This window comes from Carcharhinus amblyrhynchos, chromosome X (genome assembly GCF_965287045.1).
Source record: "Carcharhinus amblyrhynchos chromosome X, sCarAmb.v2.hapA, whole genome shotgun sequence".
NCBI classification, from domain to species: domain Eukaryota; kingdom Metazoa; phylum Chordata; class Chondrichthyes; order Carcharhiniformes; family Carcharhinidae; genus Carcharhinus; species Carcharhinus amblyrhynchos.
This window is the reverse complement of record NC_137359.1, coordinates 4,757,817-4,779,276: the sequence shown is the minus strand read 5'-3', so window position 1 is coordinate 4,779,276 and position 21,460 is coordinate 4,757,817. Positions and strand designations below refer to the sequence as shown.

The 21,460-nt window shown below is 41.5% G+C and overlaps 1 protein-coding gene across 3 annotated transcripts in view; it reads left to right on the top strand.

The window, feature by feature from the left end:
• The window catches only part of LOC145362058 (arf-GAP with GTPase, ANK repeat and PH domain-containing protein 1-like), a 181,620-nt gene that overhangs the window by 154,539 nt on the left and 5,621 nt on the right, over positions 1 to 21,460 (top strand). For 2 of the 3 annotated variants that reach the window (XM_080218111.1, XM_080218112.1), the window contains exons 13-17: positions 1,277 to 1,417; positions 8,496 to 8,650; positions 9,969 to 10,059; positions 12,427 to 12,649; positions 15,819 to 16,074. In XM_080218111.1, coding sequence (XP_080074237.1) covers positions 1,277 to 1,417; positions 8,496 to 8,650; positions 9,969 to 10,059; positions 12,427 to 12,649; positions 15,819 to 16,074 — 866 coding nt within the window. Of the gene's footprint in view, positions 1 to 1,276; positions 1,418 to 7,250; positions 7,311 to 8,495; positions 8,651 to 9,968; positions 10,060 to 12,426; positions 12,650 to 15,818; positions 16,075 to 21,460 lie in introns of all 3 variants that reach the window. The other variant, XM_080218110.1, reaches the window with a different exon arrangement.

The window sequence follows — 21,460 nt, the reverse complement described above, 5'->3', positions numbered from 1 at the left end:
CTGAATCAGAAAACCTGAATATTGGAATCTCCTGCGCCGAGGTATAATTTATCATTTCTATGCACTACTGCACATTTTAATAATCAGAGACAGTTCTGGCATTAATGACAGCTGTCCCAAAGTCTGGACCACAAACTTTCATTTTGATTACTTCAGATCTGAAGTCACCAGAATCTAAATATTACATATTAAATTGCCAGGAGTTTAATCCAACAAGTTTATGGACTTGAATACACTGCCATAAAGAGGCACTATGAAGAAATTGCTTTCCACACTGACGTTTATAAGGCTGCACCTCACGGCTGCAAGTCCATTATAATCAGTGGAATGTGTATGTTACAAATGTGGGTATGGAATGATTGAGGGCTGTTTTCCTCATGAATGCATTAAGAGGAAAGGATTTCGAAGTTATCATCAAGAGCAAATTATATGATTATCCCACAGAGAGGGAAAACTTTTCTAATATTGAAATAAAACAGCATTATAGTTCTAGTCCTAACGCATGACTTACCTATTGAGGATAGGAAGGCCCCAGATTTGTTTTCTAGCCCATGCTGAATTGGATCACCGTAGGCAAGGTAGCAGTGGAAACACCACAGTTGACTTCATATCACAGGGTAGGCCAAAGTTTTCAACTTTGGCTGCTATCATGGCCTCCAATTAGGGGTGGCACGGTAGCACAGTGGGTTAGCACTGCTGCTTCACAGCTCCAGGGTCCTGGGTTCGATTCCCGGCTTGGGTCACTGTCTGTGTGGAGTTTGCACATTCTCCTCATGTCTGTGTGGGTTTCCTCTGGGTGCTCCGGTTTCCTCCCACAGTGCAAAGATGTGCAGGTTAGGTTGATTGGCCGTGCTTTAAAAAAAAATTGCCCCTTCGTGTCCTGAGATGCATAGGTTAGAGGGATTAGTGGGTAAAATGTGTAGGGATATGGGGGTGGAGCCTGGGTGGGATTGTGGTCGGTATAGACCTGATGGGCCGAATAGCCTCTTTCTCTACTGTAGGATTTCTATGATATTCAGTAGGCACAACCTTGGTTTAACGTCATATCTGAAAGACAGCATCATCAACAGTCTAGCACTCCCTCAGTACTGCACTCCAGTGTAACATAGATTATGTGCTCAAGTCTCTGGAATGGTTAGCAGAACCTATAGAAGTGCACCTCAATATCAGTCATGGGTAGAAGAAAAAAATTCAAGGGTGAACGGCCTCCAATTATCTACTCGGTACTTTCAAAAAAGAGACTTCTATTTCTTATCTACATTTTCTTTTTTTTAAGAAGGGACTGCTACAGGCGAAGGTATCTCCAGCCCCTCAAGCAGCAAGCTGGACTCCCCGCCCTCTCCCCAGATAAGTCGAAGGAAGCATCGCAGGAAGAAGAGTATGAGCAGGGCAGATGGCATGATGGGACTGGCTGAAGGTGAATTTGGCACGATGGGATGTGACCGTCTAACTGCTCATGTGATTAAGAAATACTTTGAGTACTTGTCTGAAGGAATTTGGTAATCAGTAAGGTATCTTTGGGATATTTCTGCTGCCTGAATCTTGCTGCTGTTGGGGTTGCAGGATTGGCCTGGAGTCTCCAGGAATTGAAGGTCAATTTCCACAACACTGCCGTGTGTAGCCTTGGAGATAAATCATAGGGACGTTAAAAAAGATTTTTTTTGTCATTTCTTTAAACATTTGTCTTTATGAGATATGGAAATGGGAGGAGGTGGGGGGCATTTGGCTGACAGTAAAGCATCATCCAATTAGGTAATGATTCTTTTCACTTTCCAGTTAGCCTAGGAAGGCAGTACATCACAAGAATGGATGTGATGGCTGACTAATGGCTGGAGCATAGGGGCAAGCACAGTGGCACAGTGGTTAGCACTGCTGTCTCACAGCACCAGGGACCCGAGTTCGATTCTGGCCTCAGGTGACTATGTGGAGTTTGCATGTTCTCTCTGCATAGGTTTTCTCTAGGTGCTCCGGTTTCCTCCCACAGTCCAAAGATGTGTAGGTTAGTGGATTGCCCAGGCTAAATTAATCCTAGTGTCATGGTATGTCAGGCGAATGGGATGCTGGCCTTCATAGCGAGGGGGATTGAATATAAAAGTAGGGAGGTCTTGCTGCAGCTGTATAGGGCATTGGTGAGGCCGCAGCTGGAGTACTGTGTGCAGTTTTGGGCGCCGCACCTGCGCAAGGATATTTTGGCCCTGGAGGGAGTGCAGAGGAGGTTTACTAGGCTGATACCGGAGTTGAGGGGATTGAGCTATGAGGAGAGGCTGAATAAACTGGGCTTGTACTCGTTAGAGTTTAGAAGAATGAGGGGAGATCTCATTGAGACGTATAAGATGATGAATGGGATGGATAGGATAGAGGTGGAGAGACTCTTCCCGCTCAAAAAAGACAGTAGGACTAGGGGGCACAGCCTCAAGATAAAGGGGAGGCGGTTTAGAACGGAGTTGAGGAGGAACTTCTTCACTCAAAGGGTGGTGAATCTCTGGAATTCTCTGCCCGTTGAAGTGGTGGAGGCTGCCTCGCTAAATATTTTTAAGAAGCGGGTTGATGGGTTCTTGATAAGAGAGGGGATTAAGGGTTATGGGGAGAGGGCGGGAAAGTGGAACTGAGCCACAACAGATCAGCCATGATCTTATTGAATGGCGGGGCAGGCTCGAAGGGCTAGATGGCCTACTCCTGCTCCTATTTCTTATGTTCTTATGTTCTTATGTATTAGCAGGATAAATATGTGGAGTTACAGGGATAGGGTCTGGATGGAATTGGTGTTGATGCGGGCAGAATGGCCTCCTTCCGCACTGGAAGATTTCTATGATTCAAGTCGTGATGAAACCTACAGGAATACATTTGATCACAGTTGGCAAATCTAGCTGCTCTTCACTGTAAATGCTAAAGCTCAGTACAGTCTGTTCACCAGTTTGCTTCTATCTTTTCAGTGGTGAAATGATTATGCTGTGAGTTTATGACAGAGATGGCTGTTCTGTTTTCCTTCCTTGTTTTCCTGTCACAGTTTATTAAATATCCAGCAGAAACCTGGTCAAACTGACCTGATGGAGACAAAAGGGATTTCAGTAACAGCTTGGAGTCTTAGCTATTTCTCATAGAAATCACAATCTTCCAGCACAAGAGGAGATCATTTAGTCCATTGTCCTTGTGCTAGCTCTTTGAATGATTTATCCAATTATTCCACTTCCTCATCTCATTCCCCCAGAGCCCTGCTGTTTGGTTCCACTTCAAATATGCCCAATTCCCTTTCAAAGTCACGACTGAATTCACTTCTGCCACCCCTTTCTCAGCTAGTGTATTCCAGATCACAACAATTTGTGGCGTAAAATTGAACAGAGCCCTCAACTGTTTAACTATCTTCCTTTTTTCCTTAATTATTTCTATGTGAAGCAACCATTTGGACCTCCCTATGTTCTTGTCAGTTGTAAGTTAATTTGATGCATATTTATTCTGGGAATACCTATCCTGTGCCCTTGTGGTCCTGGAATTTGTAATCTCCATCCGATCTTGCTGGAATTAAATAACTTTCCTTCTAATTTTAGGTCTGACTAGGTTGTAAAGGTTCAGGCTCGTACATCTTCCCAGGAGAGTGTGGCAGATGGGGAATGCAAGCTGAATGTGCTGTCCTTTATGGAAATATATATAAAACACAGTTCATCCAGCTCTTGAATTTTGCCCTCAAATTTCAGCATCCTATTTCTTCAAAGAGAAAACTATAGATAGAGGAGCACTACAGGAATACACAACAACAGAACTAAAATGCACTCTTTCAACTGATCATTTATGAACTCATTTTGGGTTAACTTAATAGCAATTAATCTTCGTAACTTTAAAGAAATACACATTGACATTTTGGTGGAAAAATTGTATCAGTTTACACTATGGAATAACTAAACTTTGACCTAAGCTTCTGTTTCCTTTTCAAAATTAGACTTCTTTGTCTTAAAGGGCCAGAACTGCATTGTAACAGAATAATATATAGTACATTGCACAACTCCAGTCCTTATTAAACAGCATTTCATCCGAGTTACCATGAGTAATGTCACAGGCTATACGACACAAGCTGTCCTTTAAAAATTCTTGCATCTAGCATGCTTCTCAAAATAATACACTGTGTCACAGAAACAAGAAATCTTTTTTGGAAAATGAGGAAAAGCTGGTCATTAATTGGGAGCCTAAAGTTTCCAAGCAGTTACAATTGCCCTCTTGATTAAAGTCTGAAGTTTAAATTGCTTGGAATAGCTGGACTTACCTACTTAGATCAGTGGTTTGAACTGCACATGCCAGATTACTAAGTAAACATCACAACTGTGCCCTAAATCCCAGACTGCAATGTGACTGGAGATCTGCTAAATCAAAATTCAGGTATTACACAGGAAAACATTAAAACAGCAGAAATTCAAAATAACAATTAACCTCAGGATGTGTGTTTAACAGTAATTAGCTTCTAATTCTAATTTAATCAGGCTGTGCCGATTCACACCAATTAGACTTTGTGATGGATTAGATTAAGCACAACTTTAAGTAACAGAATAATACACAGAATAATACATTCCATTACCATGATCAAAGCCCTGGGAGATCTATTAGTAAGCAACTTTATCTTGCATATCCAATTGGGAGACATAAATAATGCAGCCTGGTAGTGTAACACAACAGTTAAACATTGGTTCAGCACAGTAGATCTTAGAAACCCTACAGTGCAGAAAGAGGCCATTTGGCCCATCGAACCTGCACCAACCACAATCCCACCCAGGCCCTATCCCCATATATTACCAATTAATCCCTCTGACCTATACAACCCAAGACACTAAGGGGCAATTTAGCATGGCCAATTAACCTAACCCGCACATTTTTGGACTGTGGGAGGAAACCAGAACACCCGGAGGAAACCCACGCAGACACAGGGAGAATGTGCAAACTCCACACAGACAGTAGGTCCCTACATAATAAACTCTGAACAATTAGGAAAGCACCAAGTGGAGGGAATGCTCCTCCTAAAGAAGACGGAGCAAGTATGGTGCGAGAAGTCATGAGGATTAAGACTGATTGCACACCAGCAATGGCAGCAAGCCAAGAGCATGTCACAGCAGCAATGGGTATCAGGCTACCCATCCAGTTGGCAGTTGGAGAGGCAAAATGGGCTTACAAGAAGAGTGAAATTTAGCTCTAATAAGTATATTGTACCTTTTCTAAAATAGATTGGGAGCCATGCAGTTGGTTTCTTACATAGTGAGCTGTAATATCTTCAATCTGCTGCCTGTTTTGTGAAGCAGACCAAGAAAACATGTTGCCCCAGAGAGTGCTATCCAATTAGTTTTGTTGTGAATCATATTTCCCTTGTTTAGTGTGAGTGATCGTTACTGGAATACAACACAAGAGCAAGTTGGATTTTTTCCTTCTGTGGGTCTTCATTTGTGGAAATCTTGATAAATGTAAGTTAGTATACCCAGGATTCCCAGTGAAGATTTCACCTCACCTCATCTGGTCATGCCTTTTTTTAAAGTAGGGTAACATCAAGCTCAGCTCCAACACAAATCCAGTCTTCAGGTCAATTATATATCTCTAGTGATCAGGGAAGGTTAGTGATCAATAGCAATTCTCATTGGAAAACAATTGGCCTTTATTTTCAGGGTTTTGCTTTCCTGGTCTATTCATTAAGGCAATAATAGGTATATAAAAAGCCCGATTGTGTAATTAAATAATTTTCTTGAACATCACTCACTGGTAAAAATTTCAGTGTCATGTAAACAGGTATTTATTTGTATTCATCAAGCAACTACCTTAGGGTTCTGTTTCATTCAGTATACCTAACATCGATAGGGGTGGAGAGGGAAGCTTTACTATTGCATCTTCCAGTGAAAAGGTTAATTAAATGCTAGTTTTATTTTCACGAGCAGTGCATTTGCATATCAAATGCATGTTCTAAAACTAATTTTCATTTAATTTATTATTGGACATATTCCCTTTCTACCCCAACTGAATAGGAAGTGAAATGTTAAACTGGCTGCCTCAAGCAACTGGAATTAACTTCTATGCTGCCACAGCCAGCACATTGAACTTTGCCTTGTGCCACTGAGATATCCCATTTGCCTGTCTGTCTGGGTGAATGTCAAAGATTGTGGCATTCCTGGAAGACCAGCAAGGGAGTTCTCCCTACTCTGACCAATAATTCTCCCTCAACCAATATCACCCAGTCACTCAACAGTACTGTTTGTGGAATATTGCTGTGTATTAAATGGCAGCTGCATTGTCTACATAATGAGCATTAGAAGTAACTCATTGTAGGGGAAGTGTTTCGTGACATGTCTTCAAGGTATACGCAAGGTTGACTTTGAACCATTCCTGTGATACGTGTTGGAGAAGCTACCTTTTGTTCACCTGTTTTCCGTTCACCATGCACCCACCCACCATCACCACTTTTCCCAATCAGTGAATTGGGTTACATTCCATGCAGAAACCCTGCCATTACCACATTTGATAGCTGAGATCCTGCCCGTGACCATGTCTTCCTCCATCCCTACAGCTTTGCAGAAAATTAAAAGCTCTAGACAACTTTAATGTATGGCACAACGAGGCCAAGTGATTGCTGCATCTACACAAGGGAAAGGAAAGCTAACGGGAGTTTAAAGTTTAGCAGCCATTGCCTGGGTTGGAGAAGCCTTTTGTCTCCAGTTGTCAGGAGGCTACTTGTTGCTGGATTTTCTCATGGAAAATGAGAAAAAGAAGGTTGATTAGGCTTTATTAATAGTTATTATTTTAATGGTTAATGAGAGAAGTCTGTGATTATATTATACAGTCATCTTGCACTGTGGGTGGGTAAGCAAGTGAGTTTGAAAAGAGACAGGATAACTAGCTCTTCAGATAGCAATAGATGGGCTCCTGACATTGTGTTGTGACAAAAGGCTGATCAGTCCCTCTTCAACGGTTAATTGTTGCTCTTGGTGAAGGCAAACATCCACTTTCGAGCTTGTTCTTAGTATGTTGATGAAATAATAAAAATGAATTGGTATCAAGAACTTGACATGAGAGGTGTGTTTTGCATATCGAATGCATGTTCTAAGTCTTTGACATGAATGGAACAATTATCATTTAATGTGAGACTCAAAGGATTGATAGTACCCAAAGCCTGTACCCTAGATCACCTTTTGCAGTTGTTGATGTGCTCCTGTGCTCTGCAGTAATCTTTTCTCCAATGTCTTTCTCCAATTGCTTCTACTACTTGCTTTTCTGGATTCTGGGTGCAGCCAAACGCAGGGTGTGGAAATTAAAGCGTTTTGGTAGTTTAAGAAATATTTACAGAGCAGGTAACGTCATTTTAAATTGTATCCAGTGGCTAGAACCATTGTTAGTTGTTGTGTGTGTTCTGTCCAGAATATACCTTGTGTTCAACTGTTTGTCCTGTCCCTTTGCGTTTCAGTGTTCTTTTGCATTCCTGAGCCTGTCTGGACTGAATCCTCTCTTTTATTGTTTTTCTGGTTTGGTTACGTATATGGAGGGTGTGGGGGACAGGGAGAAGAATGGGCAGATAAAGGTCAGCCCAGTATATATTTGCTAGATAATGGAAAGGAAAATAGTGTTAATGTTCATGTGCAGTGTAAAATAAAAACTAAACATCCTGCTTATTGTGAGAAGCGTATCCTGTTAATTAAATTGCCCAGTAAACAGCGTTTTGTTAACCTACAAATCCATTTTGGTGGATACACAATGAGGCTCTTGCAAAAGAAAGACTCCAGGTGATAGAATCCCTTAAAATCTGAAGGAGGGTTTCCTCTGGTTGTTTATGTGTCAACAACGTGTCAGCATAATGTGGGTAACTATAGTTGCTATGTCTTGCAAAATTTATAAAAACTTTAAAGAGTATGAGATTTGTAAAACAGATTCCCCTCCGCCCTGGGTGGTATCCTGGGGTAAATTTCATTGGATTCTGTCCTCCCCTTGGGTACTTTAGCCCAGTGGCCACTCCTGACGTGGACCTTTGGACAGAGAATGCCCACAGGCTTGTTGAGCTTGGTACAAGTCCTGACCTGTCACATGCCCACTTTCCATCAGGGAAGGCAATCAGTGGCTGAAAGCTTGGCTGAGTTGTGTCTCTGCTGATGTGACTCAACATAGACGAGGGATTGAACTTGGGTCATTGCTGGTTTGTACAGCTCAGTCTCACACTGGCCAGTAAATTATTAACTTAACCAATAGGGGATGGTGGGAAACCTGTTACATAGATTCATTTAATACATTTTCAACCTCACGATATTCTATTAATCTGTAGCTATAATCTTATACTTTGTGTGCTTGCTTAATCTGTTTCACATGAATACATAGTTCCTTTTAGCAAGTGCAAGTCTATACACAGCATACTGTGAACTCACTACTTACTTGTATCCAACACTGGGTAAGATGCCAAATTCACAGACCTTTACATCAGTGACTGCTTCACAAAACAGTTTGAAAACAATACATTTTCTATTTCCTTCTAATTTCCCCTATTACAGACCAAGAGGAGAACATTGAGTTCACCATTGTCTCCAGCACCGGCCAGATGTGGTATTTTGAAGCGGTAAATTTTGAAGAGAGGGATGCGTGGGTCCAAGCCATTGAGAGTCAAATCCTGGCCAGTCTACAGTCCTGTGAAAGTAGCAAAAACAAGGTAATTCTGTCAGCAAAGCCCAGGGTATGATTATTGTTAATGTCTTGCAAACATAAACGTATCTCAATCAGCGTTTGTGCTGCGTCCAGATGTAATCCTTAGATAAGATTCACTTTTATAGGGCATGATGCTAACTTGTCTCAATGAATAATTTCATAATTTGTGCTCATCAAGGATGGCAGCGTTGGGGGCACATTTTAGACTATTTTGTCAGCTTCAACTCTTCCTATAGTAATGTTCCTCAAAATTAATTCCGGCTTTATATTCAACAGTTTACCCATTTGTTCTGATCCCCATAGAGAATGATAACTTTTTTTTAAAGTAAAAGAATCCCCAGAGTGCCAATACAAATAACTGAAGGACAAGACTTCACTTTTAAGACTTTAACTATAACAAGCAAATGAAAATTAACATCGATCAACCATTAATTAATAGCAACTGAGACATCGAACTAAAGCAAAAGGCAAGCTTCATATTAACTCACTAACACAACCAAAACATGTTTTATGAGATGCTTTTACTCAAGGCCACATTTCTGGTGAATAAGTAGCATTAAAGGACAGTCTCAACTTCACTCCTAGCTCTCCAGCAGGCGTTCATCACTGTTACCATACCAGGTTGAAACTTCCAGCGTCCTTTGACAATTGTTCCACTCTGCCTCTCCACTCTTTTCTGGATCCGAGTATCACCAGCAAAGCACACCTTAATGAATTCTCCCAACTCTCAATAGTTTAATCGGCTCTGGTAACACTGCTCTTTCCCATAGAGAGCTTTACTTCTGCTCGCTATCATTTCCTATAGACAGAGAAGACCTGTTCCTGGATGAATTCCAATCCCCTTCTCCACACCTCTCAGCAGCAGCCTTTCTTTTCTTCTGTAAGTTTCCGTGAGAGAAGCTATAAACTGCCACTCGACACCTCAATAGATATCTATTTGACTTTTTATCCCTTCTCAACACTTGTTCCCATGGCAACCTGAAGTCACATTGGTGTTTACCAGGAATTCCAATTACACCCTTTTCAGAATTATATTTTACTTGGCATTTCAAAGGACATTTCAAAACATGAGCATCTCGCAAATTTCAGTGTTCATGACACTTGGTAAAAATCTCCAACTTCAATCATGGCGAGAGCAAACTGCAGCAAACCAGCTGCCCCACTCCAACCAAAAGTTGATTCCAGTTGATTTTGCAAATTCTTGACCAGACATTGCCTCAGCGGAACTTAGGCTCAGACCAGAATTTCAGAGAAGAGCATCCTCTTCATACTGCCTTCATGTGTCCATCAAGTTCATTAAATGTGTTACTTTTATACTTTAGGCTCGGATGGACAGCCAGAGTGAAGCTGTTGCCCTGCAGGCAATAAGAAATGCCAAAGGAAATTCATTCTGTGTTGATTGTGCAGCTGCAAGTAAGGATTTATATTTGATTTTCAAAGCCTTGATCCTTGATTTAATTAAACTTAGTGTCATCTTTTTGTAAATTGTCAAAATCACTTGTGACTCGGACACAATATCACTTCACCAGGATGACCTAGCAGCTAAATCTCATTGAGTTTAGTGTGCTGGAAATCAGGTCACTCCTGTGGTGGGTGTATGGTGGTTTTACAGGTATGATGTGGAGATGCCGGCGTTGGACTGGGGTAAACACAGTAAAAAGTCTGACAACACCAGGTTTAAGTCCAACCGATTTATTTGATAGTAAACTCACTAGCTTTCGGGGTTAGTCCCTTCGTCAGCTGAATGGAGAGTTCAGGTGAACTAATGAGTGTACTATCAAATAAATCGGTTGGGCTTAAACCTGGTGTTGTCAGACTTTTTACTGGTTTTACAGGCTACAGGGACAAGACCAAGCACCACTCTGTGGAGCTGGGGGAAACATTCGCTCCTCCTGGCTCCATAGGAAGATATTTCTGCAGAGAAACCTACCTTAGGTTGGGTCACAGAAAAAGATTCCCAAGTGGGTAGTTCCAGTAATTGCTCCCGCTTGTGAATTAGAGTCATAGAGGTTTGCAGCAGGGAAACAGGCTCTTTGGCCCAACTTGTCCATGCCGCCCTTTTTTAAACCCCTAAGCTAGTCCCAATTGTCCACATTTGGCCCATATCCCTCTATATCCATCTTACCCATGAAACTATCTAAATGCTTTTTAAAAGACAAAATTGTACCCGCCTCTACTACTACCTCTGGTATCTTGTTCTAGACACTCTCCACCCTCTGTGAAAAAAATTGCCCCTGTGGACACTTTAGTATCTCTCCCCTCTCACCTTAAACCTATGCCCTCTAGTTTTAGACTCCCCTACCTTTGGGAAAAGATATTGACTATCTAGCTGATCTGTGCCCCTCATTATTTTATAGACCTCTATAAGATCACCCCTCACCCTCCTACACTCCAGAGAAAAAGTCCCAGTCTATCCAGCCTCTCCTTATAACGCAAACCATCAAGTCCCGGTAGCATACTAGTAGATCTTTTCTGTACTCTTTCTAGTTTAATAATATATAATAGGGTGACCAGATCCGTACACAGTATTCCAAGTGTGGCCTTACCAATGTCTTGTACAACTTCAACAAGACGTCCCAACTCCCGTATTCAATGTTCTGACCGATTAAACCAAGTATGCAGAATGCCTTCTTCACCACTCTGTCCATCTGTGACTCCACTTTCAAGGAGCTATGAACATGTTACCCCTAGATCTCTTTGTTCTGTAACTCTCCCCAGTGCCCTACCATTAACTGAGTAAGTCCTGCCCTGGTTCAATCTACCAAAATGCATCATCTTGCATTTGTCTAAAGTAAACTCCATCTGCCATTTGTCAGCCCACTGGCCCAATTGATCAAGATCCTGTTGTAATTGGAGATAATCTTCACTGTCCAATTGACCAGGTTGTGAAAGAGGGCCTTTTTGTTGAGCCCACAATTTACATTTTTGAAGACCTTGCTTCTGTTTAAAATAAAAAGGACCCATAAATTTGGCAGAGGTCTAAATAAGAACATAAGAACATAAATTGGTCTGCTTCTTGGCTGTTTTACTCCTGAAAAACAGGTATAATGCAGACCAATTTCTACCCCAATGTCCTCTATGACATTGACCATAGATATTAGACCTAAAAGATGACTCTAAAGATGGCTAAAGATCCATAGAATGGCTCAGAACGGCTTTAAGGTCTTTTATTCTGTTTCATATTTTATTCAGTTTCTGATGCATTTGGATAAATCTGTCTGGAGTCTTCTTGACAGTTCATTAAGCTGTGCTGTTTGTACCAGTGGTAGCTTTATAAGCCAACGTGTGAAGAAAACAAATTAATACCTGCATGCCTCAAACACTCGCATGCTCCTTCACAACCAATGAACAAGCTTATCACTGGGCGAGAAATCTGGTGGCAAAATGAGATATCTGACCAGTGGAAACAAGGATTTTTTTCTCTATTGCTTCTTTTTTCTTTATTGCTGGTGTTATGTGTCCATATTCTGACCCTCCCCAAGCCATGCACCAACTGTAGTGACAGGATGAACAATCCAGTGTTTTGTGCTGGCCCTAGGTGGTGTACAAGACAAGCCTGGTAGCTCTATCTCGAGGTCTTCCAACTTGCGTGTACCTGCACAGCATGGCTGAGGTGAACAAATTGGTAGTGGAGAGAATGTGTGTTCAAACCACATGCCACCATATGCTGCACCTTCAATGACACATTCATGAATTTTCATATGTGACCACTATATTTTCATATTTTATCTGTTTTCAAAAACATAAATGGAGCTGTAAAATTTTCTTTCCCCCTTCCAGATCCTACCTGGGCAAGTCTGAACTTAGGAGCACTCATCTGTATTGAATGCTCAGGGATTCATCGTAATCTTGGGACCCATCTTTCGCGAGTACGATCTCTGGATCTTGACGATTGGCCTTTGGAGCTAACTCTCGTGTTGACGTCTATTGGAAATGAGATGGCAAACAGTGTGTGGGAAAGGAATACACAAGGGCGCAGCAAGCCTACCCCAGAATCTACACGGCAAGTGACTGCTTAGCATTCTCCATTGCTAAGATCACCAGTCTGAGGTTTGGCTGTGAAGGAGTAGAGTCATACTTCCAAACGATGTGATGGAATGTTTCTCATTCCCATCAGCTAATTTGCTTGGTGTATATGTATTTGTGCAGATTTCCACTACCTCATTCCTTGTATCTCCAGGAGACCCATTCCAGTCTGGTTCAAAGCTACAGGTACTGAGAGGCGCTCCTTGATGCTTGGAATCTCCACCTTCTTTCTATGCATAAAACTATAAGACTATTCCACTTCATCCTCATCTTGAAAACTTGGGATTTTCTACCTGAACTCTTTAAAGTTCCTGGGACTGGAGGATTGGGGGAATTTCTGTCTGATTTAAATTGTCAATCAACTGGAGCAGCTATCTCCAATCCTCCTGTCCTAGTAAAAGTTTAGGCTCAGCTAAAATCAGCCTTGCAAACAAAGATAAAAGAAACCAGCAGGGTCTTTGTGGACCAGATAAAAATCAGGATAATTAGACACCCCCACCCGAGACTGTCATGAGATTCCCATGAGAAAATGTTTAGTTCATTGCTCTTGTGGCTCAGTAAATAAATTCTGTTAGATGTTATACTGAATCATACAGATTACAAAGGTTTCCAATTTGATCCCAGTCATTGAATCATTCAATGATACAGCACAGAAGGAGGCTATTCAGCCCAACATGCCAGTGCTGAATTAACTGACCTCAGCCCCAGCAGTAGTGAGGATCCTATGTTTGAATTCAGTGCCCCCACATTGGGGAACGTGATCAGTTTTTGAGAGGACAGAATTAAATTTGGCTGCAATGTCTTATCTCCTTGAGTGAACAGTCTGTTGACATTGAGTGAGGTACCACAAGGCTGCCATCCATCACCTGTCAAACTGTAGTCCAACACTAGTGTGAGGAAAGTGGATAAACATTCACATTTCATACAAATGCAAAGTGCCATCATTATAGAACCATAGAAAATTTACAGCTCAGAAACAGGCCTTTTGGCCCTTCTTGTCTGTGCTGAACCATTTTTTGCCTAGTCCCATTGACCTGCACTTGAACCATATCCCTCCACACCCCTCTCATCCATGAACCCGTCCAAGTTTTTCTTAAATGTTAAAAGTGACTCCGCATTTACCACTTTATCCGGCAGCTCATTCCACATTCCCACCACTCTCTGTGTGAAGAAGCCCCCCCTAATATTCCCTTTAAACTTTTCTCCTTTCACCCTTAACCCATGCCCTCTGGTTTTTTTACTCCCCTAGCTTCAGTGGAAAAAGCCTGCTTGCATTCACTCTATCTACACCCATCAAAATCTTATACACCTCTATCAAATCTCCCCTCATTCTTCTACACTCCAGGGAATAAAGTCCTAACCTATTCAATCTCTCTCTGTAACTCAGCTTCTCAAGTCCCAGCAACATCCTTGTAAACCTTCTCTGCACTCTTTCAGCCTTATTTACATTCTTCCTGTAACTAGGTGACCAAAACTGTACACAATACTCTAAATTCGGCCTCACCAATGCCTTATATAACCTCACCATAACACTACAACTTTTATACTCGATACTCCGATTTATAAAGTCCAATGTACTAAAAGCACTCTTTACGACCCTATCCACCTGTGACATCACTTTTAGGGAATTCTGTACCTGTATTCCCAGATCCTTCTGTTCAACTGCACTCTTCAGAGTCCTACATTTAGCCTGTACGTTCTACTTTGGTTTGTCCTTCCAAAGTGTAATACCTCACACTTGTCTGCGTTAAATTCCATTTGCCATTTTTCAGCCCATTTTTCTAGTTGGTCCAAATCCCTCTGCAAGCTTTGAAAACCTTCCTCACTGTCCACTACACCTCCAATCTTTGTATCATCAGCAAATTTGCTGATCCAATTTACCACATTATCATCCAGATCATTGATACAGATGACAAACAACAATGGACCCAGCACCGATCCCTGCAGCACTCCACTAGTCACAGGTCTCCACTCAGAGAAGCAATCCTCCACAACCACTCTCTGGCTTCTTCCATTTTGCCAGTGTCTAATCTAATTTACAACCTTCCCATCTATACCTAGCGACTGAACCTTCCTAACTAACCTCACATGAGGGACCTTATCAAAGGCCTTGCTGAAATCCAGGTAGACAACATCCGCCGCCTTCCCTTCATCCACTTTCCAGGTAACCTCCTCAAAAAACTCTAATAGATTGGTCAAACATGACCTACCATGCACAAAGCCATGTTGACTCTCCCTAATAAGTCCCTGTCTATCCAAATATTTATAGATCTTCCTTATCACACCTTCCAATAACTTGCCAACCACCGATGTCAAACTTACTGGCCTGTAATTTCCCGGATTTCTTTTGGATTCTTTTTTAAACAACGGAACAACATGAGCCACCCTCCAATCATCCAGCACCTCTCCCGTGAATACTGACATTTTAAATATGTCTGCCAGGGCCCCTGCAAGTTCGACACCAGCCTCCCTCAAGATCCATGGGAATACCCTGTCCGGTCCTGGGGATTTATTCACTCTGATTTGCCTCAAGACAGCCAGCTCCTCCTCCCCTGTGATCTGTAAAGATTTCATGACCTCCCTACCTGTTTGCTCTATTTCTGTAGACTCCATGCCCGTTTCCTCAGTAAATACAGATGCAAAAAACCCATTTAGTATCTCCCCCATCTCTTTTGGTTCCATACACAGTCTACCACTCTGGTCTTCAAGAGGACCAATTTTATCCCTCACGATCCTTTTGCTTCTAACATACCTATAGAAACTCTGTGGATTGTCCTTCACTCTGTCTGCCAAAGCAATCTCATGCTTTCTTTTAGCCCTCCTGATTTCCCTCTTAAGTAGCTTCTTGCATTTTTTTTAATGTCTAACCACAACTTTGTTACAAGAAAATAACAACTGGGGGTGGGGGTAAATTTTCATGGGGCATTTCCAGCTCATTCAATGAGAGTTACCCTCCCAGAGGTTCACCTTATCCCCCTATATCCAACAGATTTCACCCTCTCAGTTTCTGCTAATCTCTTTCATAGTCACATTCAGAATGGGCCCTTCAGTACATCCTTGTCTCAGAACCATTGAATTATTGCTGTTTTAATTTGCTATTGTCATAAATAGTGAGACAACACTGTGACCTGCCCTTTCTGTTATAGGGAAGAAAGAGAAAACTGGATCAGGGCAAAGTACGAGCAGAAACTCTTTGTTGCACCTTTGAAATACCGTGATGCTCCCATTGGAAAGCAGCTGTTCCGAGCCGTCATGGAAAAGGACCTTCACAGTATCTTACTACTACTTGCTCACGCCAAGAAGGAGCACATCAATGAATGCACTGAAGATAAAGAAAAGCGGACAGCTTTGCATCTCGCCTGTGAACTAAAGGATGTAGTAATAACGCAGCTCCTTGTTTGGGTAGGTTTTATTCAGCCTGGCACAGACCTTGTTCCTCGGTATTCTGTTCTTTACAGGATGGTTTTAGTCCACTCAAATAGTGTCGTGCTCCCCCTTGCCCCATCCCCTCACCAACTGGAAGGTTTCATGTTCACATTGGTGAGGTGACAGTCTCTGATGCTCATTTATCTCAGTGGGTGAGGTTAAATAGTTCTCAGTTGGGTTGCTCATTGTAGAAAGGGGGAATGGATTGGACGAAATGCACTCTCCTTCCTATCCTTGAACCACCATAACCCTACCCCACAACCTTCAAGTAAGCTGCTGAGTATGTGACCTTTAAAGCCTATCAGAAGAACAAGGCTGGAAGATGGCAGGTCATACTGACAAAAAGTAAATATTTTTGATTTTATGGCCAACTAGCTGGCAAATATTCAAACTGAGATTTGTCAGAGGGTCAACTACCATCCTGACATGGAAGGATATCATTGTTTTTTCACTGTTGCTGAGTCAAAATCCTGGAACTCACTTCCTAACTGTGGATGTACCTGTACCACATGACTGCAGCAGTTCTTTTCAATTAGGCATGAGCAATAAATGTAGGTCTTGCCAGTGATGCTCACATTCCATGAAAGAATAGAATAAAAATAATCCTTAAATCCTTTGATGTCAATATCATAAAAATGAAAACTCTAATGAGCTTCTAATACAAGTTTGTGTCTGCATTCCAGTTTCTATGTATTGGCACCATATACAGAACTATCTAATTTAATGATTAACTTATCTGCTGCATTTTCAGAGTTCCACACCTTGCACAGTTATTGAACCATCCTCTGCCATGGAGCAGTCCTGTGAATTGACAGAACAATGACTGGTACACAGGTTGCACAGAGCTCAATAGTGCTAATCGTAGGATTTTAGGGTGACCCAACAAAGTTAGGCATGGGCTCTTCCACTTCACAGCCCTACTTTTACCTCTTAAACCACACCAGATACACTCTTTGTAATTCACCACCAGATAGAACATAGAACATTGCTCAACAAATATATTTTCCTCACAGCACCATTTATTACTCTGGTAATCTGCATTCATGTAACACCTCACCACATTGCAGAAACGTCCAAAGCACTTCACATAATGAATTACTTTGAAATGCACCAACTGTTGTAATGCAGCACCCATTTTGAGCATAGCAAAATCGCATAAGCAGCAATGAGACTGACAGACTACAATGTTTTAATGGAGGGAGGAATGTTGGTAAGCCCTGGAACAGAACTCCTTGTTCTTCTTCAATCATGTCCTGGGATCTTTAACATTCATCTTAACCACTGACACTGGCTGATAAGACCAGAGCTTAACATCTCGACTGAAGAATGGCACTTCTGAAAACACTGCACTCCCTCAGTGTTGCAGTGGGAATTAGCCACAATATAACGGGGAGATAATAAGTAAAATTAGAAGAGATGTAGCCAATGCTACTTGGAGAAAAATGTGATATTCCACCTTACGATAAGTTAACCTGACAATGATCAGATCCATGGCAGTAGAAATATAGTTCCGTTCAATGAGATAGCTTCAAATCTTAATATTCTTTCTAACATTTATATTGCATCATGCTTACAGTTGGGATTAGCTATCAAGGATCAAATTGTTAATCTCTTCCGTTTCCTGCAGCCAAAATTGCAACATTGCAGAGTGATTTGCTCAAATGAGCTGCACAACTTGAAATTACTTTTGATTCAGCTGGAATTGAGAAGTATTTTCAAATGTTTGTACTGTACTGGACACACAGCAAGACACTTCCAATGGACAAAATTGGAAATTGAACTCTTTGCTTGATCCCTCTGCAGTAACACTCTAGAATCATTTCTCTCAGTAACTTAAACTGTGGGCAACTCCTCAGAGGGACAGTGCTCCAGTACAGGAATATTTTGTTTTTCTATTCCCTCCATTTTAATTGTTCCCAACCCACCTCCCAATGTCAAACACAAGTCCCCTCATAGAATAATACAACACAGAAGGAGGCCATTCAGTTCTTCATGCTTGTGCTGGCTCTGTGAAAGAAAATATATACAAATATACAAATTAGGAGGAGTAGGCCAGTCGGCCTAGTGAGCTTGCTTCGCCATTCAATCAGATCATGGCTGATCTGATTGTAACTTCAATCCCCATATTCCTGTTGACCCCAATAACCTTTCACCCCCTTCCTAATCCAGAATCTATCAAGCTCTGCCTTTAAAAAAAAATTCCACGATTCTACTTTCACTGGCTTTTGAGGAAGAGAATTTCAGAGACTCAATCCTCTGAGTGAAAGCAATTCTCCTAATTGCCACCTTAAGTGACAGTGACCTCGTGTTCTATATTCTCTGACAAGAGAAAAATTCTCTCCACGTCCACCCTGTCAAGAAACCCCCTCAGGATCTTAAAGGTTTTGACTGAGTTGCCCCTCACTCTTCTAAATGCCAGCAGGTACAAGCCTAGCCTGTCCAACCTTTCTTCAGAAGACAACTCACCCATTCCTCGTATTAGTCTGGTAAACCTTCTCTGAACTGTTTGTAACACATTTACATCTTTCCTTAGATAAGAAGACCAATACTGTACACATTACTCCAGATGTGGTCTCATCAGTGCCCTGTGCAACTGAAGCATAACCTCCCTACTTATGTAATCAATTTTCCTAGCAATAAACAATAATATTTGATCAGCTTTCCTAATTACTTGCTGTCGCTGTATACCAGCCTTTTGTGATTCATGCACCTCTGAGCTCTGCAATATCTTGCCATTTAGATAATAAGCTTTTTTATTCTTCCTGCCAAAATGGACAATTTCACATTTGCCCTCATTACGCTCCATTTGTCAATTATCCCACTCACTTAACCTATCTATGTCGCTTTGTAGCCTCCTTGTATCCTCTTCACAATTTACTTTCTTAACTATCTTTGTATCTTCAGCAAATTTAACAACCATCCCTTCAGTCCCTTCATCGAAGACATTTCTATAAATTGTCATTTATACAAATTGTAAAAAGTTGAGGTCCCAGCACTGATCCCTGTGACACACCAATTGTCACATGCTGCCAGCCAGAAAATGACCCATTTATGCTTACTCTCTGTTTCCTATTAGCTAACCAATCTTCAATTCTCACCAATATGTTACCCCCTACACTATGAACTTTTATTTTATGCAATAACCTTTGAAGTGACACCTTATTAAATGCCTTTGGGAAATCTAAGTACAGTACATCCACCCTTTAACCACTGCACAGCTCAGACTCCTTCAAAGAATTCCAACAAATTGGTTAAACACGATTTCCCTTTCACAAAACCATGTTTTGACTCTCCCTGATTGCCTTTAATTTTTCTAAGTGCTCTGCCATAACACCTTTAAAAATAACTTTGAACATTTTCCCTATGACAGATGTTAGGCTAACTGGCCTATGTGTTCCTGCTTTCTGTCTCCCTTTTTGAATAAAGGTTTATATTTGCTATTTTTCAATCTAATGGAACCTTCCCTGAATCTAGGGAATTTTGGAAAATTAAAACCAATGCATCAACAATCTCATTAGCCACTTCTTTCAAACCCTTAGGGTGAAGTCCATCTGGACCAGAGGATTTGTCAACTTACAGACCCAACAATTTGCCCAATACCACTTCCCTGGTCATTGTAATTTTCCTGAGTTCCTCCCACCCTTCCATTTCCTGATTTACAGCTATTTCTATGGTGAAGACTGGTGTAAAATACCCGTTTAATTAATCTGCCATAGCCCTGATTATCAATTCCTGTGACACGCTTTCCATAGGATCAACACTCATTTTGTTAACTTTTTTAAATTGACATATCTGTAGAAATTCTTCCTATCTGTCTTTATATTACTAGCTTGTTTTCTCTCATACTCTAGTTTTTACTTCCTGAATCAATCTTCTTGTCATTCGTTGAAGCTCTTTATATTCTTTCCAATCTTCCGACCTGCCACTCGTCTTTGCACAAATGTATGTTTTTTCTTAAGTTTAAGAAAGTTTAATCCACCTGTAACTTTTTGATTTGATCACAGATGATGGGCCCACCCCTTGAAATGTTTCTTCCTCATTGGAATGGGTCTATTCTATGGATTCATAGATATCCCTTCAAATCTCTGCCACTGAGTCTCTACTGATCTATCCCTCAAGCACATTTGCCAGTTCACTTTAGCTAGCTCTGCTTTCGTGCCTTCACAATGGCCTTTAAGTTTAAAATCCTAGCCTTGCACACACTCCTTTCTCCCTCTAACGGAATGTAAAATTCAATCTGACTGGTAGCAACGGTGGGTTCTGAAAGGTTGGAGAATTCTGGCCTACATCTTCCTCAATTTGATCTCTTGCTCCATTATTCAGTTTAAAACTCTCTCTACTTCCCTAGTTATGCAGTTCGCAATAGACACCAGCCCCAGCACAGTTAAGTTGTAGACTGTCCCAGCGGCACAGATCCACACTTTCCCCAGTACTGGTGCCAGTGCCCCACAAATCGGAACCTACTTCTCCCACATCAGTCTTTGAGTCACATTTTCATTTCTCATCCAGAAATTATTACTTTTGTGGCTCTGCTTTGTAATTTGGTGCATAGTTCCTCATTCTGACTATGCAGAACCTCCTTTCTTGTCCTGCCTATGTTGCTAGGACATAGTCCGAGCCACTGTACATGGATCATGACCATTGGATCCTCTCCATCCTGGCACCAGGCAGGCAACAAAGCCGTCTGAACTCTCGTTCCTTGACACACAAAACAGTGTCAATCCCCCTCACTATTACTATCCCCTACTACCACGGCATTCTTATGTGCTTCCCCCACTTAAATGGCTTCTTGTACCACAGTGCCAAGACCAATCAGCTTATCCACCCTGCAGCCCCCACTCTCATCCAGACCAGCTAAGAGAACATCAAACCTGTTGGACAATTGAGTCCCCTTATCTGCCTCACTCGCAGTCACACTCTCCTATCCTTGAACATTGACCAGAGCTATCCAATTAATTCAATTTCTCTGCTCTTTCCCTTTTGTCATGTAATTCTTTTCCCCTTTGAGCATTCATGTGATTCCCTTTTGAAAGTTACAGTTGAACCTGGTCCCTTTCAGGTAGTGTATTCCAGATCATCATAACATAAAAATAATTCTCATTTTCTCCCTGAATTTTTTGGTCAATTATTTTAAATCTGTACCCTATGGTTATTGACCCTCCTGCCAGTGGAAACAGTAATAGTTTTTTGTGCACAATGTCATGGTATGTGAGCATATGCCCAAATAAAGACATCCAGCATGGATTGCTGTGCATCAAGGGCAGATGCCCACAATTCACCCTCATGTTCCTAATCTTAGCTCAGTGAGAAAGATCCTTTTCCCAGAGAGAGAGAGACAGATAATTCGTTCTACCTTGTTCAG